Below are 26,943 nucleotides of genomic sequence, written 5' to 3'. Positions count from 1 at the left end.
TCTGAGTGGAATTGTTCTTCCACGTTCGTAACCGAGTGTGATAAGGTAGTTGTCCAGGGGGGAACGTAATGCTCCAGTGCTGCAGTCAAAAGCTAGGTATGTAAAACATACTATAAAAGCATTTTCTCCACCTTGAATTTAATACAATCGTTTCACAACGCATTTCACGCTCTATCTTTGAAGAATATGTGTTTTAAGTTTGAACTTTTACCTTCAACAGTTTAGGTTGTGCGTTGTCTGCCTAATTGCCTAATACCCAAGTAACGGATTTTATTTGCATAGGTGTATTTTATAAGTATTATTTATAAATAAGTAAAAATTAACTGATCGTATAAAAATCTTTAATGGGCCATAGTTGTAAATAATTTGTCGATGAGAGCAGATCCCTTATACGGCTAAGACCGGTGCCGGGGCGGCGTATCTGTACGCGAGCGGTGCAGAATATGCGGCCACCCTGGCGACTGGGGCTGTGTATGCGGCAGCCACAGGCGCGGTGAAAGCGGCAGCCACAGGGGAAGTGTAAGCGGCTACTCTCGCGACGGGAGCGGTGTAAGCGGCAGGTGCGACAGCGTAGCGGGCGATGGCGGGCTGGGCTACCGCTGGAGCAGCAGCGATGCGTGCGGGCACGACGGCGGGTTCCGCCACAACAGCGGGCGCAGCGGCTACGAGCGGTTCCTTGCGTACGACAGCGTTGAAACCATTTACTGAGTCGGCCGAGTAATCTACCACACGACGCGTGCCATCCGAGTCGATCAGCGAATACTGACCCTGCACCAGGTCGCCGTCGCGCTGCTCCGTCTGGCTCTTGTAATCGCCGGTGAGTGAGTCCGCCACATCGTATCCGAAGCGATACTGCGGCAGAGGGTCGAATTCCTCGAGTCGCGCCGCTACTGGGGCCGCCGCGACCACGGGCGCTGCTGCAAGGGGAGCAGCTACTGCTACTGGGGCCACGCTAGCCTTAGTGAAGGCCACAAGGCAGGAGAAGACGACGAACTGTAATTAAAATTTAGTTTTAAGTAAATGATATACCTATACTTTGCCAGGATAAATAAGTACAATAGTTACGGCATAAAACGGATGCTGCAAATCAAAATGCTTTCTTTCATTACAATACAATGTGTAAACTAGATTTCAAGAATGTTGATTTCCCGAAACTTCAATTCCAACGAACCATCGGAATGATATCTCAATCATGTTATTTAGTTATCGTGCATTTCGCTCGTACTTATCCGTACATGTATTGGCGCGGGTGACACCGGATCCCTCTCTTTCACATAATTATCGAAAATCATAATGTAATGATAGTTATATTATCATTAGTCATAACTCTGAAACCGTTAACTTTTCAGGAATTTCCTTAGGTTATCATATAGATAGGTTAGGTTAGGTTAGGTTTGTTTTATGGCAATCCTGAAAAGTTACGCGTTTCTGAGAAAAACCAAATTATGTCTAACGAAAATGCGGGTAAACTTAAAACTTTATGGAAAACAGTAGATCCATTTATTTTAAGATACATAATAGTTTAGTTTTAGTTTTCATTATTAGTTTATTTATTGTCTTTGTAATGTAAGTTGTATATTGTTAGTAAAGATATTAGGACAGGAATGGCTCTCTCGAAGTATATATTATTTAGACGACCGGTTTGGCCTAGTGGGTAGTGACCCTGCCTAACGAAGCTGATGGTCCCGGGTTCAAATCCTGGTAAGGGCATTTATTCGTGTGATGAGCATGGATATTTGTTCCTGAGTCATGGGTACTTTCTATGTATTTAAGTATTTATAAATATTTATACGTTATATATATCGTTGTCTAAGTACCCTCAACACAAGCCTTATTGAGCTTACTGTGGGACTTAGTCAATTTGTGTAATAATGTCCTATAATATTTATTTATTATTTATTTATATATGTAAAGATCCTTCGCATGCTTGACACCTGCGTTAATTTAAGTCATAACAGTTGTACTTGAAATAGTGACACGGTTAGCGAGGGCGAGACTAGAGCGCTTGCGCAAGGCGGCGTGGAGAAATTACTAACAAGCCGAGGATATCGGCCGTCAAGGACGCCGGACGCTGCCCGCTGCATCACAATGAGACTAAGGCCATATGATTTAAAAGGATACGTCGTTGTTGATTTAAGATTTCATATTTTACTTTACGTTATCGTTTTGTAATCGTAAGTTTAGATTTTATAATAGTACATTACGATACAAGTGCGAAAAATAGGAAATTCGAAACGAGTGGCGATCAATTAAAACACGACCGAAGGGAGTGTTTTAAATCGGCACGAGTTGCGAATTACCTATTCGCACATGTATCGTACAACGTTTTACAGTGCACATGGCCCTTTAAATGTTCGACACAGTAACGTAATATGCTAATTTTCGCACTAGTGCGGTAAAGTAGCACCATATGTACTGTAAAATAAGTTTTAAAATTATGAGAATTAATTACCTCCCAAGTTAACTAGAACTTAACTTGGCATCCATAGGCATAAATCTCAATTATTTAAATAATAATAAAAATATTTATTTCCTTTTTACGTTGTAACAACAGGATATTCTTTTTACAGTAAAGGTTTAAAATTTTAATGTTCAAGCCTAAGATTAACAATGGTCTCCGCACTAGGCAAAGCCTGTATCGTGGTTACCAGCTTAAAGATACTTAAATATAACAATTTTGATACAAAACATTTCTTTTTTTAACAGTTTTACATGTTGTTTTTAGACACTATGTATCTATTTAAATTGCTTGAGCATAAAGGTGCACAAGTTAATAGGTATTTTAATATTTAATTTAGATATGATATGTGGATGTGTGTGTGTATGTTTGCGCCCGCGCATTAAATCATAGCCAGAAGATGCAGCCCTACGAGGGAATTTGTTCTCATGGGATCAGATACCAATCGAGGTTTACGTACTAAATATCTGCTGCTATTACCTTACAACTTTCAAAATTTCGTCATAACTCCAGGATACCAGAAGAGACTGGATTTGCATTTTGGCTTGACTTAACCGACAATCTTTTATATTACAATTTTCTGTAACATATTTGTCAAATTAGATGACTGACTAGTATCTCTGCGCATGAGCATGGCAACACGTAAAATGAATAATTTTCTCACTGACTAAACTTGAGCTTCACTATAGAGAGCATGTGTAGGATATCGTCGCCCTTTGAGCTCTTTCCAAGTCTATTAAAGTGGACTTAGCACAGCCACCCCACGCAAGAATGCAATCATCTAAAATAGATTGACATAATGCCAGCCATTTGGCCGGTAAAGTCAACAACGATGCATGTTCTTAATATTGAACTTGGCTCTCATTTCACATTTACGTTTTTGATGGGATTCTCATTTCAGGAAAAAAGTTACAAACACTGTTTTTTGTGTGATGTTTTTGTTAAAAAAAATATTTGTAGGTATAAATATTTGAACTGAAAAGAGATTAGAGGGAAGAATAGCTTTTTGAATGTAATGAAGTAACGGTACTTTTTCTATGAAATTCCATTTCGGGAGAAAACTGTTCCACTAACTAAATCTTAACAAATCACTTTGATTTTGATGTCGATCGCTTCAGCATAATATATTCTAGGATTAATGGTTTCGCTTTTTTGTAAAAAAAAAAATTGTTTTGCAAATTTTGAAAAAAAACTAAAAGTTTTCAATCTAGTTTTTTATTGTGTGAATAACATAGGTACTAAAAAATCACGGAGAGTGCAAAATATTTAGAAGTGGAAAAACGTTTTCTCTTTTTTGTAAGGACGATCACGTGGTATGTTTCCCTCTTAACTAAAAATGAAGATGAATAATATATTTGAAAATAAGTTTAGACAATAGATGGGTTGGTGGATGAGGCTGTAGAAGTTAAAAGTTACCTTAAAGGCCATTGTTGTTGAGGATGGGTTGTCGAGTGCAGTCAAGTGCGACTATGATCCCCAGGAGCACAGCACAGTATATATAGTGGCCACGGGTTGTGACACAGCTCAAGCTCGCACTTAGTATTATGTCTGCGCATCACTATGGATGTGCACGCAATTGGAAATGAGCTGCAATTTGTCAATGGCGGAAAATTCGGCCGTTTACTTGACCACGGGCCAACACCGCACCGTTATGAAATGCAGTGTTCATACACTGAGAGAGATTATTATTTTTAAGAGGGTGTAATTAGCTTTCTTAATATAAGTACCTACCTTTGTTTGTCTCCCTAATTTGAATTAATTAGAATTATTTAGAAAATATTGTGTAGGTACTAGTTGTTGCCCGGGACTTCGTACGCGTGGATTTGTATCTTAGATGTTATATATTCTACATGAGCATATAACATTATGCAGTAAAATATAGCAGTAGAGTAATTTATTAAATATTTTATAACGCATGGCATTTTGTCTGTCACAACCCCAATCTACGAAGTTTCAAGCCCCTAGCTGAAAAAAATCGGCCCAAGTGCGTATAGGACTACGCATAAGGAAGGCTTCCGTAGCGTAGATCACTTAGATCAGTACCCCTAGTGTAAATAAATTCGATTTCGAAACGTGACGTACGCGTTTGCGTTTAGTCTCATTTTGTATTGGATTTAGAAAGAGCGCCCCAAGCGGGACGTTTTGGAAACTCAAAATCCTATACAAAATGAGACTTAACGCAAACGCGTTCGTCACGTTATGATGTCGATCAAATTTACACTAGGGGTACAGTATACATTAACTAATTAGTACGCTAGTAGTACTGCGTTAGAATTCTGGTAGGAGAATTTGTGTGTGATGTGATGGGTACGAAATCTGGGGGCACGGGAGTGCCCGCGCCAAGTCAAGCAAAAAAGCGGCACGGCCGTACCATCCTTTTCTCGAAGCTCTTCAGGCCATTTTCAACCCCATCATAGCTTCGTTGTGGATAAAACTAGAAGCCTGAATTTTTAGTAACCTAGTAGGCATTGTATAACCACAGTATACCTATTTCAAATTTCAATTCATTCAATTTGAACCAGTAGTTTAAAAATTATAACTAATAGTCAAAGTTTTTTGATGGTTCTGACTGACTGACTGATCATCGAAACTCTAAGGCACTTTTAGCAGACATAGAATAAAATTAGGGTTTAGTGTATAAATCAAGAAAAAACTCAAATATGTTGCAATTTCGGTTCAGTTTTCTAGATACAGCAACTGCATAAATAAATAACTTTGTAATCCCATATAAATGTATTTGTAGGATTACAAAGTTTCATTTGCAATGAGTGAATCAGTACATGTACTATATAATGTATATGTATAATATAATGGAGTTCAAGAAGTAGAAGGTACCAGAAAGGAAAAAAAACGGACAAGTGTGAGTCGGACTCGCCCACCGAGGGTTTTGTACTTTTTAGTATTTTTTGTTATAGCGGCAACAGAAATACATCATCGGTTCATGAGATACGCCCTGGTGACAGATGGACAGGCCCGTCGGTCCGGGCGGGTTATATAAAAAAAAAAAGATAATTTTTCGTTCGTAAACTTCGCCTATGGACGCCTGCAACACCAGGGATATTACATGCGCGTTGCCGACCCTTTAAAAACCTATACACTCCTTTTTTGAAGAACCCCATACTGTAGCCCCTCGGGAAAACCTCGGCAGGAAGCTCATTCCACAGCCGAAGCGTCCGCGGGAGGTTTTTTTTTCCACTATGAAAAAAAATATATTTTGAAATGTTGAATTAGAGTTCTTTCAAAATGATACCCCACTTGACCTAGTAACTAGACATTCAAAATTGTGCCGCTTCTTTATATTGGGAATTTTATACATATTTATACAAAATAAAATAAAAAATAACACTTTCAATGTGTCTGGGTTAGCGTTGTTCATAACTATTCCAAATTTCATATCGCTATCTAGTCAAGTAGTTCTCGAGATATTTGGCAATTTGACAGACAGACACGGACACGGACACGGACGGACGGATGGACGGACAGAGTCGCATCATAAGGGGTTCCTTTTGTACGTTTTTGGTACGGAATCCTAAAAACGAACGCTCTTAAGGGGCCACTGATTACCAGTTCGCCGGACGATATCGGCCAGTCAGTTATTCGCAAAAGCTGACAATCGGGAATAACTGACAGGCCGACGTCGTCCGGCGAACTGGTAATCAGTGGGCTGGGAGCGTGCACGACTGTCACGCAACCTAGTGTCCGCAAGTCTAGGGGAAACGTCAATTCACTACATCTTATAAAACTACTCCAAAACTAAAAACTACTGAACGGATTTTCATACGACTTTCATCTATCAATAGAGTGATTCTTGAGGAAGGCTTAGGTTTTGTGTAAATTGTTTGAAATATAACGATGTTGTCGGAAAAAATCACGCTGGCTAGGAGCGTTAATCGAAAACGGTGCCTAATCCGTTTGAGCTATAACAACACAATGTATGGTGGGGTTGTTTCTCATTCATAGGTCTACAAAAAAGTCCGCGATGTTAAATGTCTAACTTTTAAGAATAACTTACTATATCCATTCTTAACTTCTAGAAAAAGATCACGTAATATGTGGCATTTGCAAAGCTATTTACATGGATACATTATTAACAATTATCAAAATAAATACGTTAGTTATATTAAGCATTTCATACAGATTACAATGGTCCCTTACACCATACAATTTAAATGAATATTTCAGGAGTAATCGTAAATCAAAGTTTCATTTCGAGCCATATAATTGTACGAAATGTTAAAAACGCTATCCGCAGTTAGTTCAAATTTTTACCACCTTATGCGCTGGGATCGCTTTACTTCCAAGTTTCGTGGGATGGGACCATAGTTATGGCTCAGGAGCGGCACTATGTGGTGGGACCGTGCGAAGTTAGCTCTTTATTTTATACAACTAACGTATTTATTTTGATAATTGTTAATAATGTATCCATGTAAATAGCTTTGCAAATGCCACATATTACGTGATCTTTTTCTAGAAGTTAAGAATGGATATAGTAAGTTATTCTTAAAAGTTAGACATTTAACATCGCGGACTTTTTTGTAGACCTATGAATGAGAAACAACCCCACCATACATTGTGTTGTTATAGCTCAAACGGATTAGGCACCGTTTTCGATTAACGCTCCTAGCCAGCGTGATTTTTTCCGACAACATCGTTATATTTCAAACAATTTACACAAAACCTTAACAATCTCTCCCCTCTAACTTTTGAACCATAGGTCCAAAAAATATGAAAAAAATCTTGGAAGTAGAGCTTAAGAAAGACATTAAATGAAAACTATAGCGGATATGACCAGTTTAGCCGTTTTTGAGTTATCGTAAAAAGTTTCCCCTTCATAGTAAAAAGACGTACACCCACAGTTCATCCCTTGGTTAACAATCTACCATACTTTAAGCTCCAGTTTAGCTTATTGTGACGGAAGAGTAACTACGGAACCCTACTCTGAGCATGGCCCGACATGCTCTTGGCCGATTTATTTAGTTTTTCGAACGCTATTTTTTTTTTAATGATAATCACGTGCCAATTCTAAGTGAACTATGCTTTACATATTACAAACAAAAAAGCTCTGCTCGGAAAACAGGTTTAGGTTCGATGCGGATTCGGAAAGTCGAGTTTCACCGGTCCCGAACAGCCCTATCCATAGAAATGAAATTTCGTTAGGTACATGCCTATTAGGCCAATTCGAGTTTTAGTTATTCGATCCGTTTCCGACATGATACTGATCTGTCAGTGTCAAAAGAGACGTTTTAGGTTGAAGAAATTTCACTTTTGAATCATTCATTGAGATGGAGCTCTTTAGCATTTATTTAATAGTTCGGGTAAAGTAGAAAATTACATGCGAAAAAACTTTCAAATAAGTATGTATTCTTTTAAATATAATTTTGATAATTAGAATAATATTATTTTATACTACGTCGGTGGCAAACAAGCATACGGCCCGCCCGATTGTAAGCAGTTACCGTAGTCTATGAACGCTTGCAACTCCAGAGGTGCTACATGCGCGTTGCCGACCAACACTCCGCACCCTCGCCGAGCTCTGGCAACCTTACTAATAAATCTAATAATAATATAAAACAGTGATTTAATAAAAATATGACTTTATTTTCATGTCATGGTTGCTTTTGACAATAAATAAAAATGACTAGGGGTTGTTCTAATTTAGTGATGGTAAACAGGGGCGGAATAAGCTACAGGAGCAGCGTGCACCACCGGAGCGGCGTGCACGACGGGGGCGGCGTGGTAGGCTACCGGGGCGGCGACTTTAGCGACCACGGGGGCGGCTACTTTGACGGCGAGGGGCTCCTTGTGCACGACCGCGTTGAAGCCGTTGTGATCATCAGCGGTATATTCAACGGTGCGCTTGGTGCCATCGGGGTCCACAACGGAGTAGGAGCCCTTGACGACGTCGCCGTCGCGAGACTCGTGCTGGGTCTTGGAGTCGCCGGTAAGTCCGTCCTGAACGTCGTACGCGAAGCTGTACTGCGGATGCGCGTTGAAGTCTTCGACGACCTTGGCGACGGGGGCGACGGCGACGGCCTTAGCGACGGGTGCGGCGTAGGCGACGGGGGCGGCGTGGTAGGCTACTGGGGCGGCGTGCGCGACCGGGGCGGCGTGCACTACGGGTGCAGCGGCGTAGGCCACGGGGGCGGCGTGCGAATACACGGCGGGGGCAACCACTCCCGCACGAACAGACGCGATCGCGCACACCAGCACTACCAGCTGAAATGTACAAAATGAAATGTTAAAGCATTTCGTACACGTTTGACTTGGTTTATATATCTACATTATGGTATTAATACTATATATATGTATATATACGACTGGAAAATCAATCATAGATATCATAAAATAAGGACTATAGAACTAAGTATAGGGCGAGTGCCAGTATCTATAGCAGTTCAAGGCAATAAACTTCATGGAAAATAAGAATTAAGGTTAAATAACAGTAAATTGGCTGTGAAGTACTAATTAGATAGTATGTAACGTTAATTAAATTAAATTCCCAAATCAATTAAAGCCTAATCAATCAATTAAAGGTGGAGGCTGTTGACAAGGTGGTAATGACGTTAATTGACGACTCTCTAAAAGCTCGCTCGTACCTTGAAAGCCATTCTAGATGAGATGCGTGACTTCACCGTGAGTAAACCTCAAGTTGAATGTACCGCACTTGAATCTCGCGGACTTTTTATATGCCGTCCAAACGCCTGAGGCGTTGCATTATATCATTGTGCCGTGTATGACTCGGTATAAACCGGTTGCATTAAAGAGTTGCTCAACTTGAACATCTTGGTATGAGCTCCTTTGATATGGTAGTATATTGAATCAGGCAGTATTATATTTAAATAAGATCAATCTTTGATGGAGTTCGTACTTGCAAAGATCACTTGCATGGCGGGCGGCTTGCTTTGGACGGCTCGTCCTTGCTTTGTCATGTAATCGTTACCAAAATAATAATTTAATTATGTGGTTTTCAATGCGACAATCATCCACGACGGAAAGATACGGTATATTTATTTAGGGTTAAGCCTATTGACTTTTGTATACATAAAATGTTTACATTTATTTTATTTTTGTTAAGTTCTATGCGATTGATCCTTATGTATGTTAATTTCTAACCGACTTTATATATTTATTTCAAACATTTATTTAATATATTTCAAATTCAAACATGCAGACTGTTGTCAATTCGGGATTAGGTTTTTTATTATTTTATTGTTTGTTACCTCAAAACTCCGTCATTTCTTGGCTGATTAGTGATTTTTATATTTTTGTCAATATATAAAAAATTGCCACCTGAGGAAGTGGAACTGCTGATGAAGACCAGTGCGTTACTCTTCAACGACACGTATTTTACATCTTTGGACTAATTGTAATTGTTAGAAGATGCACTCTGGTCGTAAATGATTTTAATGGAATCCGTCCGTCCGTCCGTCCGTCTGTCTGTCTGTCACATCGCTAAATATCTCGAGAACCACTAAAGCTATCGATTTGAAATTTGGAATAGTTATGATCAACGCTAACCCGGACTTATTGAAAGTATTATTTTACTTTTATTTACTATAATTTTTTTTATTAAATATGAAAAAAAATACCATTCCGCCCCTTATCTCCGAAGTTTACCGAAGAAAAATATTGAATTTTTTAAATAATATTAACATTACTATAAACTTTACAGGAAAAATATAATCAGAACTCTATCTTGATAACTTTTTTTTAATAAACAAAAAATATTTCCGAATTCAGTTTGCAATTTAACCAACTTTACATGTGTGCATGTTGCACTTTTAATTTCTATGAGATTACATCAAAGGCACCCTTTTTCAAAGAAAAAGACAATTTTTGAAATCGGTTCACATGATAGAGAATTCCCAAAATACCAACATACGTGCATTAAATGGCGCAAATTAGTTAGACAATTTGCCGATAGATGGCACTGTGCAGAATTATATTTAGTATAGGTACTTCTGATCAAAAGTCTTTCGCCTTTATAGTTACACAAGATAATTCAAAGTTTGTACGGAACCCTCGGTGCGCGACTCAATCGAACTCGCACTTGACCGGTTTTTTTTTGTTAAATAGTATTTATAGTCTCCGCTGTTACGAAGAAAAGGATGCTTTTCTCAAATCACCAGGATGTATTGATTCACGGTTTCTCAAGGGAAGATCAAAAAGTTTTGATAACTGATAACCAATGATCGGATCGGAGACAGGTAGCATTTTATGTAATTTTGACGTCGATTATGATAACCAACATGGATAAGCTTATTTCATTAAAAATAAAATCATGTATATGATGTAAGAAATTTTCTCAATTTTATTATTCTAGTATTTTTTTTCTATTTGCTATTTTCAATCCATTTCGTTTAACATTGACGCCCCTCTTGTGTTATAGAGAACGACCTCTACAAAGCGATAGAGTCTGTGCGGAAAGAGAAGAGTCGGTGAATGTATGGGGCCCAATACATTCCACGACTCTTCTCTTTCTAATAAAAATACATTTATACTTAATATAAACATAATACACGAAATGTTAAATAAGTCACATCCAAGCTATTCTTTCGTCCTACAATTACTACCTGTATCCGATCATTATTGATTTGCTGATAAACAATATTTTAATTATTAACACCTTCACGGAGATTTGGGAGAAAACAGCTTTTAAACAAAGAACAACTGTCGTGTAAATTATACGACACTTTTAAAATATAGTTGTGTCATATCATTACGTCATTATTGACAGATATAATTTGATGTGATTACACCCGAAGATATTTGCAAAAATAATTAACTGTTTTAAGCGTGATATTTGGCTTCACAGTAAGAAACAAGTTATACGTAAGTAAGCACGACTCGATTCATAAGAGCTGGTGCAAGAAAGATGTCAGAAAGAGCACTGAAATTCATTGAGTTTTTCATTCATATCTTATACCTTTAAACGAGCAATTCTTGTATATATATATATTTCTGTGATCTCGGAAACGGCTCTAACGATTTCGCTGAAATTTGGTATATGGGGGTTTTTGGGGGTATACAATCTATCTAGATTATAGTCTTATGTTTGGGAAAACGCGTGTTTTCGAGTTTTCATGCGTTTTTCTTTCGACGCAGAATATGGTCGCTAATTTCGTGTTGCCGGCCACTGCCCGTCTGGTCCAGCGGGTTATAACGCGGACTGCTAAACGAGTGTTACGGGTTCGAATCTCGCCCGGTGACTAACTTTTGTTTTTTTTTTATATGTTCAAGTTTATTTTTTAATTTTTATAGCTATAACCGAGCAAAGCTTGGTCGCCCAGGTACTAGAGAAGTTATACGAAACAAAAAATAGTCGCAAGATCGCAACCAGTACCACGCGATCATGACGTCGTAAGCGCCGTGAAATTCATGGCGCTCACGCGTTTAGGTTGCGAGATTCACACTCCGCTTTCATTTTTTGTCGTCGACCGGCAACAACTCATAGCACAAAATACTGGTTCTCTGTGCCGGCAAACGTAGTAAATAGTACAATGCTGAAATAAGAAATTAAGATGCTCTGCGGCAAATTTCGTTAAAAAAATGTTAAGTATACATATTTAGGTAAGTATTGTTTAGCATTACAATTAGCACAATCGGATTAAGACCAACCTCGAAATCTCTAGAACAGTCATGAAATTTGGTATGTATATAAATGAAAGTCCCCTTTTTCATGCCCACACCATTTGACATTTGGGGACCTCGAGGAATCGCAGCCATCTTGGAAAATGTTTACCATCCAGGAGAAATTCGCGTTTTACTCTAAATCTACATTCTCTATGAAAATATAGTGTAAGGCAACATTAAAGCTTATTAAATTATACACAAAAAAATCCTGGATATCTTTGTGGAAAAAATACATCTTGTTATAGAAAATACTTTCTGAATCTAAGTTTAACGCTTATACAGGGTGAATTTTAAGTGAGAGTCAGAATGGCGGGTGTACCTAAATAAAATCAAATGAAAAGCATACCATATTTTTGTACCTAATTTGTACTATTTAGTACCTCGTTTAAAAAAATTTGTACCTCACGGTACGTAAAGTTATCATAAAAAAACAGGTCACCCGCCATCCTGACAGTCAGAATGGCGGGTGTACTTTATTACGCTATGTTCCCGTGGTTATTGATAAATTCTATAAAAGCCAATTTTTTGTACCTTCACATTCAATTATAATATGAGTCATTTTATTTGTGGTTTCCAAGTTTTACTCATTTTATATTTTGCTTGCTATTACAATTTTGCAGGCGTTATAATTTTTCAAGTTATTGATTTAATTTTTAAGAAAAAACGCTAAGGTACAATTATTTTTATTACGCCAGGATTTAGTACCTTTAATGTTTAATCTGTTAAGTTCAAATAACTCAGAAAATCATGTCTTAAAAATGATTTTTCTTAGGAAGATATCTTTGAATTGGCGCCTAGCCTTTTTTAACGCTAAGGTACAATTATTTTTATTACGCCAGGATTTAGTACCTTTAATGTTTAATCTGTTAAGTTCTAATAGCTCAGAAAATCATGTCTTAAAAATGATTTTTCTTAGGAAGATTTCTTTGAATTGGCGCCTAGCCTTTTTTAAGACATGATTTACTGAGTTATTTGAACTTAACAGATTAAACATTAAAGGTACTAAATCCTGGTGTAATAAAAATAATTGTACATTAGCGTTTTTTCTTAAAAATTAAATCGATAACTTGAAAAATTATAACGCCTGCAAAATTGTAATAGCAAGCAAAATATAAAATGAGTAAAACTGGGAAAGCACAAATAAAATGACTTATTATAATTGAATATGAAAGTACAAAAAAGGTACAAAAATTTGGCTTTTATAGAATTTATCAATAACCACGGGAACATAGCGTAATAAAGTACACCCGCCATTCTGACTGTCAGGATGGCGGGTGACCTGTTTTTTGATGATAACTTTACGTACCGTGAGGTACAATTTTTTTTAAACGAGGTACTAAATAGTACAAATTAGGTACAAAAATATGGTATGGTTTTCATTTAATTTTATTTAGGTACACCCGCGATTCTGACTCTCACAATTTTAAATCGTGAATCGTAATCACGTTTACCGGTAAAGCTACTTAAGGCTAATACAGAGCACTAGTGTTAATTACAATTAAGGACCCGCTTAATTAATTATGAACAAAAACAGAAAGTGCGTCCCCACTTGTTATCCGCCTTGGTCAACCTACACAAGTCACGTGACTTGCAACGCAATGTTTATCTAAGTGCAAAGGTTATCTTATCAATCTTATTATGCAATAAATGCATTGTGCAATTTGTTACTTAAACACTCAAAATCATCCTGTAGTTTACTCACATAAAAAAGAAACAGATATTGCAACAAAAAATTTATTTATTTACACATATTTTAATAAATGTTCGAAATGCTGGCCCTGGACTTCCAAACACAAATTTGCTCGTCGCCTGAGATTGTTCTTTACTCTTCTTAACACAAAAACGTCGGCTTTTACTGCCTCAAAAGCTCTTACGATTTTTTGACGCAGTTCCGCTACAGTTTCAGACGGTTGTTCATAAACTCGCCGTTTGATGTCTCCCCAAAGATAAAAATCTAAGGGAGTCAAATCGGGACTTCGCGGTGGCCATAAGATAGGCCCGTTTCGTCCGATCCAGCGGCCTGGGTGCTCTCTGTCCAGATGAGCACGAACTTCGCGGTGGAAATGAGCCGGGGCTCCGTCGTGCTGATAATGCAAATTAATCAAGTACTCTTCCGGCACTTCTCTTAGCAAATCTGGTACCACATTTATCAAAAATTGGAGATAGTTTTGTCCATTTAATCGTCCTTGAATGAAATATGGTCCAATCAATGCATCATTTAGAATACCTGCCCACACGTTAAGACTGAACCTTACTTGATAGGCATCTCTTCTCGTAACGTGAGGATTTCTTCTACTCCACCAATGCTCATTATGTACATTAAATAGCCCGATCCTCGTGAACGTTGCCTCGTCAGTCCATAGTATGTTCGTGTCCAGGTTTTCTAATAGCCAACGGCACATGGCCCTCCTTTTTCCGTAATCAGCCAACATGAGATCTTGGACTGGCTGAAAGTGGTACGGATGTAGCCCTGATGCATTAAGCAGTTGCCAAACGTAACGTTGACTTACGTGAAAAAGACGTGCAGCAGCTCTAGTACTCGCTTGAGGATTACGATTAAAAAATAATCGTATGTTTCTGTACAGCCTATCCGGAAGAAGTCGTGGTCGACCGCGAGCCTGAGCGTGCATAGGCACAGTAAATTGGCCATACTCTCGTAGGTTTTGCACCATCCTCATAATTAAATTTTGTCTCAGTACCGGCGACTCAGGATACCTTCTTCCGAATAGTTCTTGCGTTTGACCAATTCTGCCAGTCTGAGCGTACCAAGATACCATATCAAACCTTTGTATGTTCGTGTACGGATACGGTGGAGGCATTTTAATACCATTAATCGTAATAAAACTTAATTATTTTATGAGTAAATACGATTTAAATACTTATGTTGACAATGTCGGGGATGTTGACATTATTGACAATACGTGCCAAAATTCTATCCAGCCAACTTCAATATTAGAAGGTTGGATATCTAATGTTGAAATTTTCATGAAAAGTACGAAACATGCATGTAGGGTGACTATGAGATCAAAAAAATAGGACAAATCCAATTAAAAGTTGATAAAATAAAAATGTACTTAATTTAGGTTTAATAGCATTGTAAGTTATTGTTAACTATGTATAGAGTTCAAAAAATATATAACGATTCACGATTTAAAATTCACCCTGTATAATTCCAGGAGACATTCTCTTAATAGGAAACTTGGAGGAATATGAATTCCACTTTTAACTATACATTTGTACGTGATCTACCCCAATATTAACATTTTACTCTACTGCGACTTAACCAGAAAGTATTACTGATAATTCAGTACATCCTGTAGCTTAGGATACTGGACGGATTTTTTAAAAGGATATATCGGTAGATTCTTCTTACCGTTCACAACCTGTTTACACTTGTTCTATTAAATAAAAATTAAACCAACCGCCTTGAGAGGACTCCGAATATTAAATCATATTTTTCCTTCTAGCGCCTAAATTCGCGTTTTACTCAAAATCTACATTCTTAATGAAAATATATTGTAAGGCAACATTAAAGCTTATTAAATTCTTCACAAAAAAGTCCTGGATATATATTTTATTGATATCCGCTAATCAATAAAATATATATCCAGGACTTTTTTGTGAAGAATTTAATAAGCTTTAATGTTGCCTTACAATATATTTTCATTAAGAATGTAGATTTTGAGTAAAACGCGAATTTCTCCTGGATGGTACACATTTTCCAAGATGGCTGCGATTCCTCGAGGTCCCCTAATGTCAAATGGCGTGAGCATAAAAAAGGGGACTTTAATTAATATACATACCAAATTTCATGACTGTTCTAGAAATTTCGAGGTTGGTCTTATCCGATTGTGCTAAATATTGAATAAATTGAAATTACCTTTATACCTTCCCATTATATATTTTAGGGATTGGACTACTTATTAAATATATCAATCTATCAAGGCTTTTATGGCTTGTCATAACCAGCTACAAATGTGAACCCATATGTTCATGGCTCAGATGTGCAGCAGCGTTCAGCATCCGTGAAGGATCTGCTGCCCCCGTCACGGAGCATCAATGTGATAACCGTATAATTACAGAGACGTGATGTTGAAGTTAAGCCGTGTGCTGCCAATACGGCGCGCGGGCACACGCGTGTACGGCGCGTTCCACGACCCGCTGGACCTCGTCACAGGGCTGGAGAAGAGGGAACTGCTTGCCCACCTCGCGGGCGACTGTGACCCTTTCCGTATCTTGTGCTTTAAAAGAGGTATAATCCATTAATCTATTCAATGTACTGCTTGACTGATCTAGACCGATAGCACATTCTTCATTGCGCACCTCAACAAAATAAGCAGTACAGAAAAAACAATTGATAAAGTAAATAAAGAGGCATGACAACAGGCTACATAAAGCCGACTATTACCATCGGCAGTTATCTGGAGTGGGACTGGGTTACCTGCTTTGAATAAGAATTTTGTTTTAACAAAATATCTAAAGTACTTATATTAGACTGGGGACACAGACAACAACTTCCTTAATTAACTGTCGATAAATACAGTCTGCAGAAGTAATAAGACAAACACTTGCTAGCTCTTCTTTTACTGAATCTTCTTCTATATCTCACCGGGTTGTGTACGGGTCGTGACCACCATAAATCACTATCACTGAACTAGCAGAATGGGGACGGGGGTATGTCTATGTAAGAACTTTGACAAAGGCTGTTGCTGATTTAGTTGTTATTTATATAGAGTTAGACAAAGCTAAGTTGGCAGCGATTTTGATAGCCTGGTCAGTGCAAGTGTTATTTAAAACGTCAAACTTCTATGAAATGGTAACGTTTAAATTAAATAACCTTTTCACAGACTGGGATATCAAAATCGCTGCCAACTTAACTTGGTCTGACTCTATGTAGCTTACGGACTTAAGGTGAAGTAAGTTCGTGTTCATCTTTCACTTTCACTGAGCGTAAGCGTGAGCGAGATAGAATAGAAGTGCGTGCCCGGGAGCGCAGATATCATGTTATATAATTAAAAAAAATTATACGTTGAAATAAATAAAAAAGTAATCGATACCTTCCCTCAAATATATTGCCGATTTTTTGACGCAAATTTTCAAATTTCTACAGCTTTTGGGCATACCTAATCTGTTATAAATTTTTGAAGTGCACTTTAGACCTATTTTCCGGTATTAGCCGGAAGATCAGCGCTGACTTTTGGGTTAGCATTTATGCTGAAGCGGGACCATTTCGTGGTAAACTATTTATTTATTCTATGTTTAATAATTTATTTCTTTTGTTATGCTATACTTTGTTAACTTATACTTTTTGTTATGCTACGTATGTTATAGTCTATCACGAATAAATGCGATGATTTTTGATTTCTATTTTCGTGATTTTTGTTTCTATCGAGCGAAAGTGAAAAACTCAGAATTCGAATTGATACAAGCCCTCGAGAAAGGCCACAAGATTACTAATTAAATTATGACAGCCGTATTGTGTTGTGATCCAAAAAAGCGCTACGACTTTTTAAAATCCGTTTTCTGAACCTACTGCATCTTAAGAAGGTTTGTGCTGATTACTTACTTTTGAAGCTAGTGGCCGATAAATAACCTTTTTTATTTATATATACTTATTTGTCCTATGAATAAATATTATATTGTGTGCGAAGGTCCGGGAACTCGCGAGCGTCCGAACCTCGTGCCCAGCGCGTTCCACCAGCGCCTGGTGGGCTGCAAGTGCCACCCGGACACGTACCACATCGAGTGGATGATGCTGCACGCGACGGAGCCCAAGCGCTGCGCCTGTGGCTACTGGTTCGAGCTCTGCCCCATCGCGCCCATCGTCACGTGATGTATACGTAGCACAATAAACAAAAAGCTATACAAAAAAAATCTTTGTGTCGCCTGAAAATCGCACCGACTAAAATCGCTATTTTATTACACTAGTCGATCAAAATATCCATAAAGTCGAAAATTTTGTACACTAGAATACACAAGCGAATTGTAAAAAATCTTTTAATGTAGTTTTTTCTTTTTGAAAATCAAACAAAGTTTCCTTTTAGTAAATGCACTAAGGTACTTTCTGTTTTAAGGTACTTTCCCTCCAAGGGGCCCATTAATTTTTTCCACCCTGTATATATATATAGTACCTGGGCGACCGAGCTTTGCTCGGTTATAACTATTTATTGTAATATGGTGGTGTATAGGTAATAATCTTAACTACATTTTTTTACTAAATTAAACTTGTCTAAAACAATAAAAATTAAAAAAATATATATAAACTTGAACATATAAAAAAAAAAAAGTTAGTCACCGGGCGAGATTCGAACCCGTAACACTCGTTTAGCAGTCCGCGTCTTAACCCGCTGGACCAGACGGACAGTGGCCGGCAACACGAAATTAGCGACCATATTCTGCGTATATATATATATATATACAGGGTGATTCATGAGACGTGAGCTGGACTAAGCCTACACAATCAGTAAATGTTAATGAATCGTTCACCATCATATTTAAGTAAAACAATCACGCTTTTTATCTGTTATTTAACTTTTTGTTAAGGACAAATTTGATTATCTTCAATCATGGACACCCTACAACACTTAATTAACAAAGATAATACCTCTTTAACCGTTGTGACAGCACTTTGATTATGAAGAAAATAAAATGTCACACTTGAGTGAGATACGATTTTATAAAAGTAACCACACTCCGATGACATTTAATTTGTCACTTATTATGGATAAAACAAAGAGGGTGACCATAAATATCGTAAATAAAATAAAACTCTTTTTTTAACAGTAAAAATTAAATTAACGTTAATCTCACAAATACTGGTACGAAATAGTTGCTGATAATTTACTGAATATGCAGGCTTGATCCTGCTCACGTCTCCTGAATCATCCTGTATATATATATACAAGAATTGCTCGTTTAAAGGTATAAGATATAATACCGAGTATGATTTAACGATTTGCGTAGGGAATTTTAGGCATATCGAATAAATAGGTTATTAGGTAGGAGATTTCAGCAAATGAAAACAATTATTAAAAAAGCGGCCAAGTGCGAGTCGGACTCGCCCATGAAGGGTTCCGTACCATTTATGACGTATTAAAAAACTACTTACTAGATCTGGTTCAAACCAATTTTCGTTGGAAGTTTGCATGGTAATGTATATCATATATTTTTTTTAGATTTTTCATTCCGTTATTTTAGAAGTTACAGGGGGGGGGGGGACACACTTTTTTTCACTTTGGAAGTGTCTCTCGCGCAAACTATTCAGTTTAGAAAAAAATGATATTAGAAACCTAAATATCATTTTTGAAGACCTATCCTTAGATACCCCACACGTATGGGTTTGATGAAAAAATTTTTTTTTTTTAATTTTTCTGACGTATTAAAAAAAAACTACTTACTAGATCTCGTTCGAACCAATTTTCGGTGGAAGTTTGCATGGCAATGTATATCATATATTTTTTTTAGATTTTTCATTCTGTTATTTTAGAAGTTACGGGGGGGGGGGACACACTTTTTACCACTTTGGAAGTGTCTCTCGCGCAAACTATTCAGTTTAGAAAAAAATGATATTAGAAACCTCAATATCATTTTTAAAGACCTATCCATAGATACCCCACACGTATGGGTTTGATGAAAAAAGATTTTATGAGTTTCAGTTCTAAGTATGGGGACCCCCAAAATTTATTGTTTTTTTTCTATTTTTGTGTAAACATCATAATGCGGTTCATAGAATACATCTACTTACCAAGTTTGAACAGTATAGCTTTTATAGTTTCGGAAAAAAGTGGCTGTGACAGAATCGGACAGACAGACGGACATGACGAATCTATAAGGGTTCCGTTTTTTGCCATTTGGCTACGGAACCCTAAAAAAGCGGCCAAGTGCGAGTCGGACTCGCCCATGAAGGGTTCCGTACCATTTATGACGTATTAAAAAAACTACTTACTAGATCTGGTTCAAACCAATTTTCGTTGGAAGTTTGCATGGTAATGTATATCATATATTTTTTTTAGATTTTTCATTCCGTTATTTTAGAAGTTACAGGGGGGGGGGACACACTTTTTTTCACTTTGGAAGTGTCTCTCGCGCAAACTATTCAGTTTAGAAAAAAATGATATTAGAAACCCAAATATCATTTTTGAAGACCTATCCTTAGATACCCCACACGTATGGGTTTGATGAAAAAATTTTTTTTTTTTAATTTTTCTGACGTATTAAAAAAAAACTACTTACTAGATCTCGTTCGAACCAATTTTCGGTGGAAGTTTGCATGGCAATGTATATCATTTTTTTTTTTTAGATTTTTCATTCTGTTATTTTAGAAGTTACGGGGGGGGGGGGGGGGGGGGACACACTTTTTACCACTTTGGAAGTGTCTCTCGCGCAAACTATTCAGTTTAGAAAAAAATGATATTAGAAACCTCAATATCATTTTTAAAGACCTATCCACAGATACCCCACACGTATGGGTTTGATGAAAAAAGATTTTATGAGTTTCAGTTCTAAGTATGGGGACCCCCAAAATTTATTGTTTTTTTTCTATTTTTGTGTAAACATCATAATGCGGTTCATAGAATACATCTACTTACCAAGTTTGAACAGTATAGCTTTTATAGTTTCGGAAAAAAGTGGCTGTGACAGAATCAGACAGACAGACGGACATGACGAATCTATAAGGGTTCCGTTTTTTGCCATTTGGCTACGGAACCCTAAAAACCTAATAGGGAGTATTACTACAATGTTTTCCCGCCAGAGGGCAGCACTAGCACCTTTCGTAAACCTTAAGAGTAATTTATATATACTGTGCCTTAAACTGTTTCTTGACAAGTTTTCACAGATAATAAAATAAGACATTGATGCATCAAGGCGATTTGTTTGCAAAGGGCCTACCAGGAAACGTGATGATCAAAATTTAGTTATCTTTATCTTCCTTTTCAGCGCTCGAATACGCAATAGTGATAAAGAGGTTACATAAAGAAATTTCGTTATTCTTATTTCGCGGTAGACTCTTAGATTGCGATGGTTGAGGTAGTTTGTTTAGTTATGTTTATGAAATAAAATACACTACACTATATTCACTAATGGTCTCAAGTGGCAGTAATACTGGCACTTAAGTCCTTTATGCCAATTTCCGCCATAAAAACGAATCGATAAAAATTATATCTAACTACTGAACTTGTTCACAACATTTCTTGAGAACCGGTTGAGAAATGCGACCTGCAGAGGAAAACATCCGGATATACGAAAGCATTTTTACCTAAGCTGAAACGGAGACCGTCGCTAACGCTCGGTCAATAACCTTACTAAACTGTCGAACGAAACTTCTCTTTTCTTCTTTATAATTTCATTGTTTTGCGTAGATACAGTTTTTTTTTGTGACACCGACATGTTAGGGCGCTTTCGGACTAGGACTAGCGTATTTTATCCGCGCGTGACGGTCGTTTCGGCGGTACGAGCTTACACGCGCGTTACATTTCGCTACATTTGGTCTATATGAGCTTACGTACGCTCGTGTAAAACGCTAGTCTGTACCCCCCCCCCCCCCCCCCCCCCTTTACTCGCAATAAACGCAGCGAACATCATCATCATGATATCGACAATTACGTTGCTTTCACCGATCTGCCGTATTATTTATAATTATAAGTGTATATGTATACACAACTAGAGACATAAATAATGCTACTTAAATGCATACAAAGCCAAGACATCATAAATGTGGACTAATCCCTTGCTGAGCCCTATTATTTCGCTGTGGTAAATGGCTTAGTGCCGCTCTCCCCACTTCGTCGGCCTTGAACCGTGGCGCTGCAACCGCCTGCTCCGGAACCACACTTAACCTTAACTCACAACTATAATTATTACCAATGTTATTTAATACCGGCTTGTAAGCAAATTTTACTTTTTCGGTGTTTTTTCGGTGGTCGTGCTCAAGGGAAAGAAGCTCATACATGCCTAAACTTAGTATGTATGTTGTCTTATGTAATCTACCTATTATGAATATTCTTTGTGTTATTTAGGAATAGGTTAGAGTCAGACCAAGATAAGTTGACAGCGATTTTCATAGCCCAGACGGTGCAAGTGTCAAGTAAACGTCATATTTTCATAGAAGTTTGACGTTTAAAATAAAATAACCCGGCTATCAAAATCGCTGCCAACTTATCTTGGTTTGACTTTATAGTTTTTTTTTCTAACTACTATACTGTTCAAGCTTGCGTGTTTCTTTTATTTAAACTGCCCTGTTAGTATGTATGTATGTATGTTTGTGGGGGTCAAATCTTGGAAGCTAAATTTGACCCATTTCCCGATTTCCGATAGAGTAGAAATTTTGCATACTTATATAAATCGGATGATAATGCCATATTATGATGACATGGAGCTGATGTGATGATGGAGACAGGAAGTGGCCATGGGAACTCTGTGATAAAACAACGCAAATTAATTGTGAAGAGTTGTCTCGGTGAGTATTTGTTGCCCGTGGTAAGAAAAGTACAGTCAGCGATAAAAGCTTGTACCAAAGGCACAAGCCAAAAAAGACATTTTTGCCACAAACTTATATGATATTTTATTTAAATTGAAGTACACTTTAGTTATCCATCAAATAAAGGATATATCTATCAACGTTAGCGTTGGTCGCCTCTTTATCGTCTGTCACCTTCTAACAAGTATGTAAATGCGAAAGTGACGCATGACACGATAGGCGATAAAAATGCGACCATGCTAACGTCGCTGTCATGTAGTTCTTATAACCTGCTGTTTAATATTATAATATACTAACAAAGATGTTAGCTAAAGAAATCTGTTTTGTTTTTCTTAATTAATCCATTTTATTTGTTTATTTTATGATGACTTGTTCATTTTATTTTATGATTTATTCATTTATGTAGAAACGCAGAACTACAATAAAATGTTATTATAAGAAAAAGTTATTGATTATTAACTAAATTAGTTACCGAAATTGTCTGCTCGCTTATTATAATATTTTATTAAACGCACTTATAGCTACAGTTATCACAATCTTAGGAAAAAACGTTCACAATAAAACAAAGTAACAGGTACATCTGTGTACTAAATCTAATTATAGTCTTTAAAACCGGTAGCCGGCTGAAAGTAATGTCCTTGTGCGAAACTCTCACGATCAGATTGGATTTCGTTCGCAGGAGTGAAATAGAAGGCCGGTTTGTCTTCGTAATTTGTTTTAGGATACGACAGTTTGGCATAAAAAACCGGTCCAATAGGCTGCGGGGATTTCACAACGAGATCGACGTTGTCGTACGGCGGTGGGACGCGATGCTGAGACTCAATGTCCTGATAAGCGTAAGGTTGCGGCGGAGGTGGAGGCGGCGGGGCGGCTGCCTCTCTGTGAATGACAGCTGTGAACCCATGTTCTGGGTCAGCAGTGTACTTGACAGTTCGCCTTGTCCCGTCCGGATCTACGACTGAGTAGGAGCCGCTGACCACGTCTCCGCGCCGCACCTCGTGCTGGCTCTTTGTATCTCCGGTTGTCGGGTCTTCGATTTCGTATGAATATTTGTATTCGTTCGGTGGCGGTGAGTCTTTTACCACGATGCTGACGACAGCCATGGGGAATAGGCACAGCAACGGCTGCAATTACAAATAAAATGCTTAAGCCGCTTGACTATAGTGCGATTTTAAAACTTTGTATCGTGCCGATCAAAAACTCGCTAATTACTACCACAAGTTCAGAGCCATAGTGAACCGTACTTGTATCAAAATAAGGTTGATAGATTTTCTTTGCAATTTGTGATTTTGGTTGTCACCTGACGGTATGTTATCATTATCAAAGTTAAATGAGGTAAACAAAGTCAGCGTAACAATTTGTTAACCGGTCATAATTTCATAAAAATGGATAAATAGGTCAAAGTAAGCGGTTTGTCACTATAAGCGGAATCATAAAAAATGGATTCCACTGTATGTGAAACAAATGTTAGTCGGACCAAGCTCACTCGGCAGCGACTTTGATTAGCACAGCTATTTTAAACTTCATAATTTCATTGTAGTTTGACGTTTAAGATAACACTTGCACATTCTGTGCTACCAAAACCGCTGCCAATTTAGCTTGGTCTGACTCTGCCGACGTCTGTTAAAAGGCTAACCTATTATTTTCCAAGAGTACCGATAAGTACCTAGGATATGATTCTGGCTGAGTGCTTTTGATGTCACGATAAAAAGTTAAAAACTCGCGGCAAAAACAAACCCTCAGATACATACATACATACGTCTAAAGACTGTTGAAATCACAAACCCTTCCCATATTCATGAATTAAATAAGAAAATTGTAATTTTTCATTTACCCCGTACGCGTACATCGCAGGAGTCGTCAGTTTGTTATCTGCGGTTCCGTCAACAATGGGCTTGGAGGCAGTTGGAAGTAAATCGCAGCCAAGTCGCAGCTCGTATTTATAGCATTGCAGTGCATTCACTCGAACGTTCCGGATTGTCAGCCGTGTCTGTCGCGATCGTGAACATAACACATAGAGCTTTTATGCTTTTAGCCGTGGAGTCCCGGCTTATGTAACCAATTAGATGCTTGCGACACCATTCTCACTGTTGTTCGAGTCGGCTTATGCAGAACTTACCTTCAGGAAATACAGGCTCGAGAAAGTTTGTAAAGCCAGCAGCAGAAGTTGCTATGCGAGCAAGGTGTTCAAAGTTAATACTTAATGTAATTTTTTTTCACATGCAAATTCCCGACGATTTATATTTATACTAATAAGTATGTTAGAGTAAGACTGATATAGTAATTACTAATAAAATTAATTAATTACTAGTCCTGACTCAACCAAAACTCATGAGCTCAGGTGGTTCTTGGTAGAGCGGCGGACGCTGGAGTCGCGAATTGGAGTCTAACCTAAGCCAGTGACTTTATCAATTTTTCCTTTATTTCAAACAGTGTGGATTACTTATATTAGAATTCCTTGGATGGTACCTATATGACTTAATTTAAATTTGATTATCATAAATCCAATCGTTGGTACGTAGACAAACTTTTATTAATTTTTCGTCGGTCGGGTGATAAATTAGCAAAAGTAAAAGCCAGTCCAGACGGTATGATCAAATCCACCGATTTTATCAGGAAAAAAATTGGCGCTAATCTCATTTAGCGTCCACACGTACACAATTTAATCACCAATTTTAGATTTATGGTGAGATTCGAGCGCTCAGAATAAAAAAAAATGCCCCTAAACGCGCATACTAGCTTTGAAAATTGGCATTCTTGTTTTCGCATCTCCATTTAATCGGTCAAAATCTAAAAATTGAATCAAGTGAGACCAGCGAGTGAACTTCATTTTAGCGCCCGCACCACCTGATTTGTATAGGCAATTTAAACAGATTGGGCGAAAATTAATTGTCCTCGTCTGGACTGGCCTTAAACTTTTTTATTCGCCATTTTAATTCGTCATTCAAATTGCCCCCCGTAAAGGCATTGTTATTTTCAAATACGCCATTACAATACAATACAAAGCGATATGATCTGTGCCTAGCTGCACTACATTTACATATTCATTACATAAATACGATATTATTATCCATTAGCTACTTGTCGGTATCTTGGAGCACTGGTGGCATTGAGCGACAGATCCGTTTCCCGGCACCTTTCCGAAATAAGATACCCGCGCGTAAGAAGCTTATAACAGTTATAACATAATGTTTACGACAAGCAAATATGTAAGGTCGATAATGATATAAATTATATATATTTTACAGTACGGGTTTTTGATTGTTTTCTTAATGCTGCTGCTAACAACATCTACATAAAGTCATTTGTTTATATTGAGACCCAAAAGAAAACAAATTGAAACACGGGAGAAGCAAGTTTCCCATAGGCAATAAAATGAGCTAACCTATAACTGCCGCAATGCCTGCTTGGAATACCACTCTTTGACTTTATGGGCAATTTTAATGTAAATAAATCGTATCTGTGTATGTAGCTACTAATAGGTAATTAATGTATCCCCTTGGATTGGTAGGCAGTCGGCTCCCGACCGATTACGTCATTTAAATTTGATTAATTGAAATAATAGCAAAATTCCAATAACTCAAAAACGACGTATACCACTTATTTAATTTATGGTATTAGTATTCACGATAACAGTAGCCGTAAATGTAACTAAAACATATTAATGCTTACATAAACGAAGGCCAATAACAATTATCCATTAAATTACATTATTTATCAGTTAAAAATAACAAAACATGTACAACCAGAATGTGCAATACCACACACAAGTGCTCACAACCTTAAAAGTACATACCGGTCGTAAAATATTTACTTAATTAATCTAGTTTAATGTACTTTTGGTACAATACCATAACATTGCATTAGTTACAAATCAGACACCAACTAAAATTTCACAAATAAACACCTTAACATATTATTCGAACTGAAGTTTTATTAATGGTGGAATTAGTAGGAATTAGAATTTAGAAATGTACCTAGCTAAAACACCTATAACTAATTGCATTTCCCTAGCACCCAGGAACACATAGCTTGAAGAAGTTGTGAGATACCTACTTAGAGGTACATAAATTATGATAATAAGATACTACTTATACATAGATATACTTATAGATAGTACTTATTTCGCTTCTTTTACGAACGAATTATAACTAATGAATATCTATTGGGTTTCAATCCACATAGTTGTAACATAACTGTGGAGAAAGAGGTTTGATCGCTATTTAAATGACATTAATTTTTGTATGTCAATCATTTTACCTATGTATGTCATTGTCATTAATTCAATAACTATCAACAGACGTCTCGCGTTAGATTTTGTTTCAAATAATGGAGGAAATCATAAAAAAACACCCAGAACTCCTGCTACAAGGTG

At 37.4% G+C, this 26,943-nt stretch overlaps 4 protein-coding genes across 5 annotated transcripts; 1 reads left to right on the top strand and 3 right to left on the bottom strand.

The window, feature by feature from the left end:
- Nucleotides 1-324: 324 nt before the first annotated feature.
- LOC133533631 (larval cuticle protein A2B-like) lies at nt 325-3,962 on the bottom strand. Its single transcript, XM_061872647.1, has 2 exons — nt 3,875-3,962; nt 325-993 (listed from the first exon to the last, which is right to left on the bottom strand). The coding sequence occupies exons 1-2, from the start codon at nt 3,884-3,886 to the stop codon at nt 388-390; spliced, it is 618 nt and encodes a 205-aa protein (XP_061728631.1). The 5' UTR covers nt 3,887-3,962; the 3' UTR covers nt 325-387.
- A 4,073-nt stretch (nt 3,963-8,035) lies between these two features.
- On the bottom strand, nt 8,036-9,156 carry LOC133533674 (larval cuticle protein A3A-like). The gene is given in 3 exon segments (XM_061872702.1): nt 8,036-8,178; nt 8,180-8,674; nt 9,055-9,156. Coding segments are annotated over 3 exon segments (543 nt in total). The 5' UTR covers nt 9,067-9,156; the 3' UTR covers nt 8,036-8,142.
- A 1,212-nt stretch (nt 9,157-10,368) lies between these two features.
- LOC133533698 (cytochrome c oxidase subunit 5B, mitochondrial-like) lies at nt 10,369-18,152 on the top strand. 2 transcript variants are annotated; one of them, XM_061872740.1, is made up of 3 exons: nt 10,369-11,294; nt 16,174-16,343; nt 17,743-18,152. In XM_061872740.1, the coding sequence occupies exons 2-3, from the start codon at nt 16,181-16,183 to the stop codon at nt 17,922-17,924; spliced, it is 345 nt and encodes a 114-aa protein (XP_061728724.1). In that variant the 5' UTR covers nt 10,369-11,294; nt 16,174-16,180; the 3' UTR covers nt 17,925-18,152. The 2 variants fall into 2 exon arrangements, with proteins under 2 accessions (XP_061728724.1, XP_061728717.1); XM_061872733.1 differs by having other exon boundaries at nt 10,376-11,290.
- Nucleotides 18,153-22,626: 4,474 nt separating this feature from the next.
- LOC133533663 (larval cuticle protein A3A-like) lies at nt 22,627-24,563 on the bottom strand. The gene is made up of 2 exons (XM_061872692.1): nt 24,403-24,563; nt 22,627-23,692 (listed from the first exon to the last, which is right to left on the bottom strand). The coding sequence occupies exons 1-2, from the start codon at nt 24,415-24,417 to the stop codon at nt 23,162-23,164; spliced, it is 546 nt and encodes a 181-aa protein (XP_061728676.1). The 5' UTR covers nt 24,418-24,563; the 3' UTR covers nt 22,627-23,161.
- Between the last annotated feature and the right edge of the window lie 2,380 nt (nt 24,564-26,943).

This window comes from Cydia pomonella, chromosome 2, assembly GCF_033807575.1.
Source record: "Cydia pomonella isolate Wapato2018A chromosome 2, ilCydPomo1, whole genome shotgun sequence".
Taxonomy (NCBI): domain Eukaryota; kingdom Metazoa; phylum Arthropoda; class Insecta; order Lepidoptera; family Tortricidae; genus Cydia; species Cydia pomonella.
The sequence above is the reverse complement of the archived record's forward strand: the minus strand, read 5'-3'. Positions and strand labels throughout refer to the sequence as shown.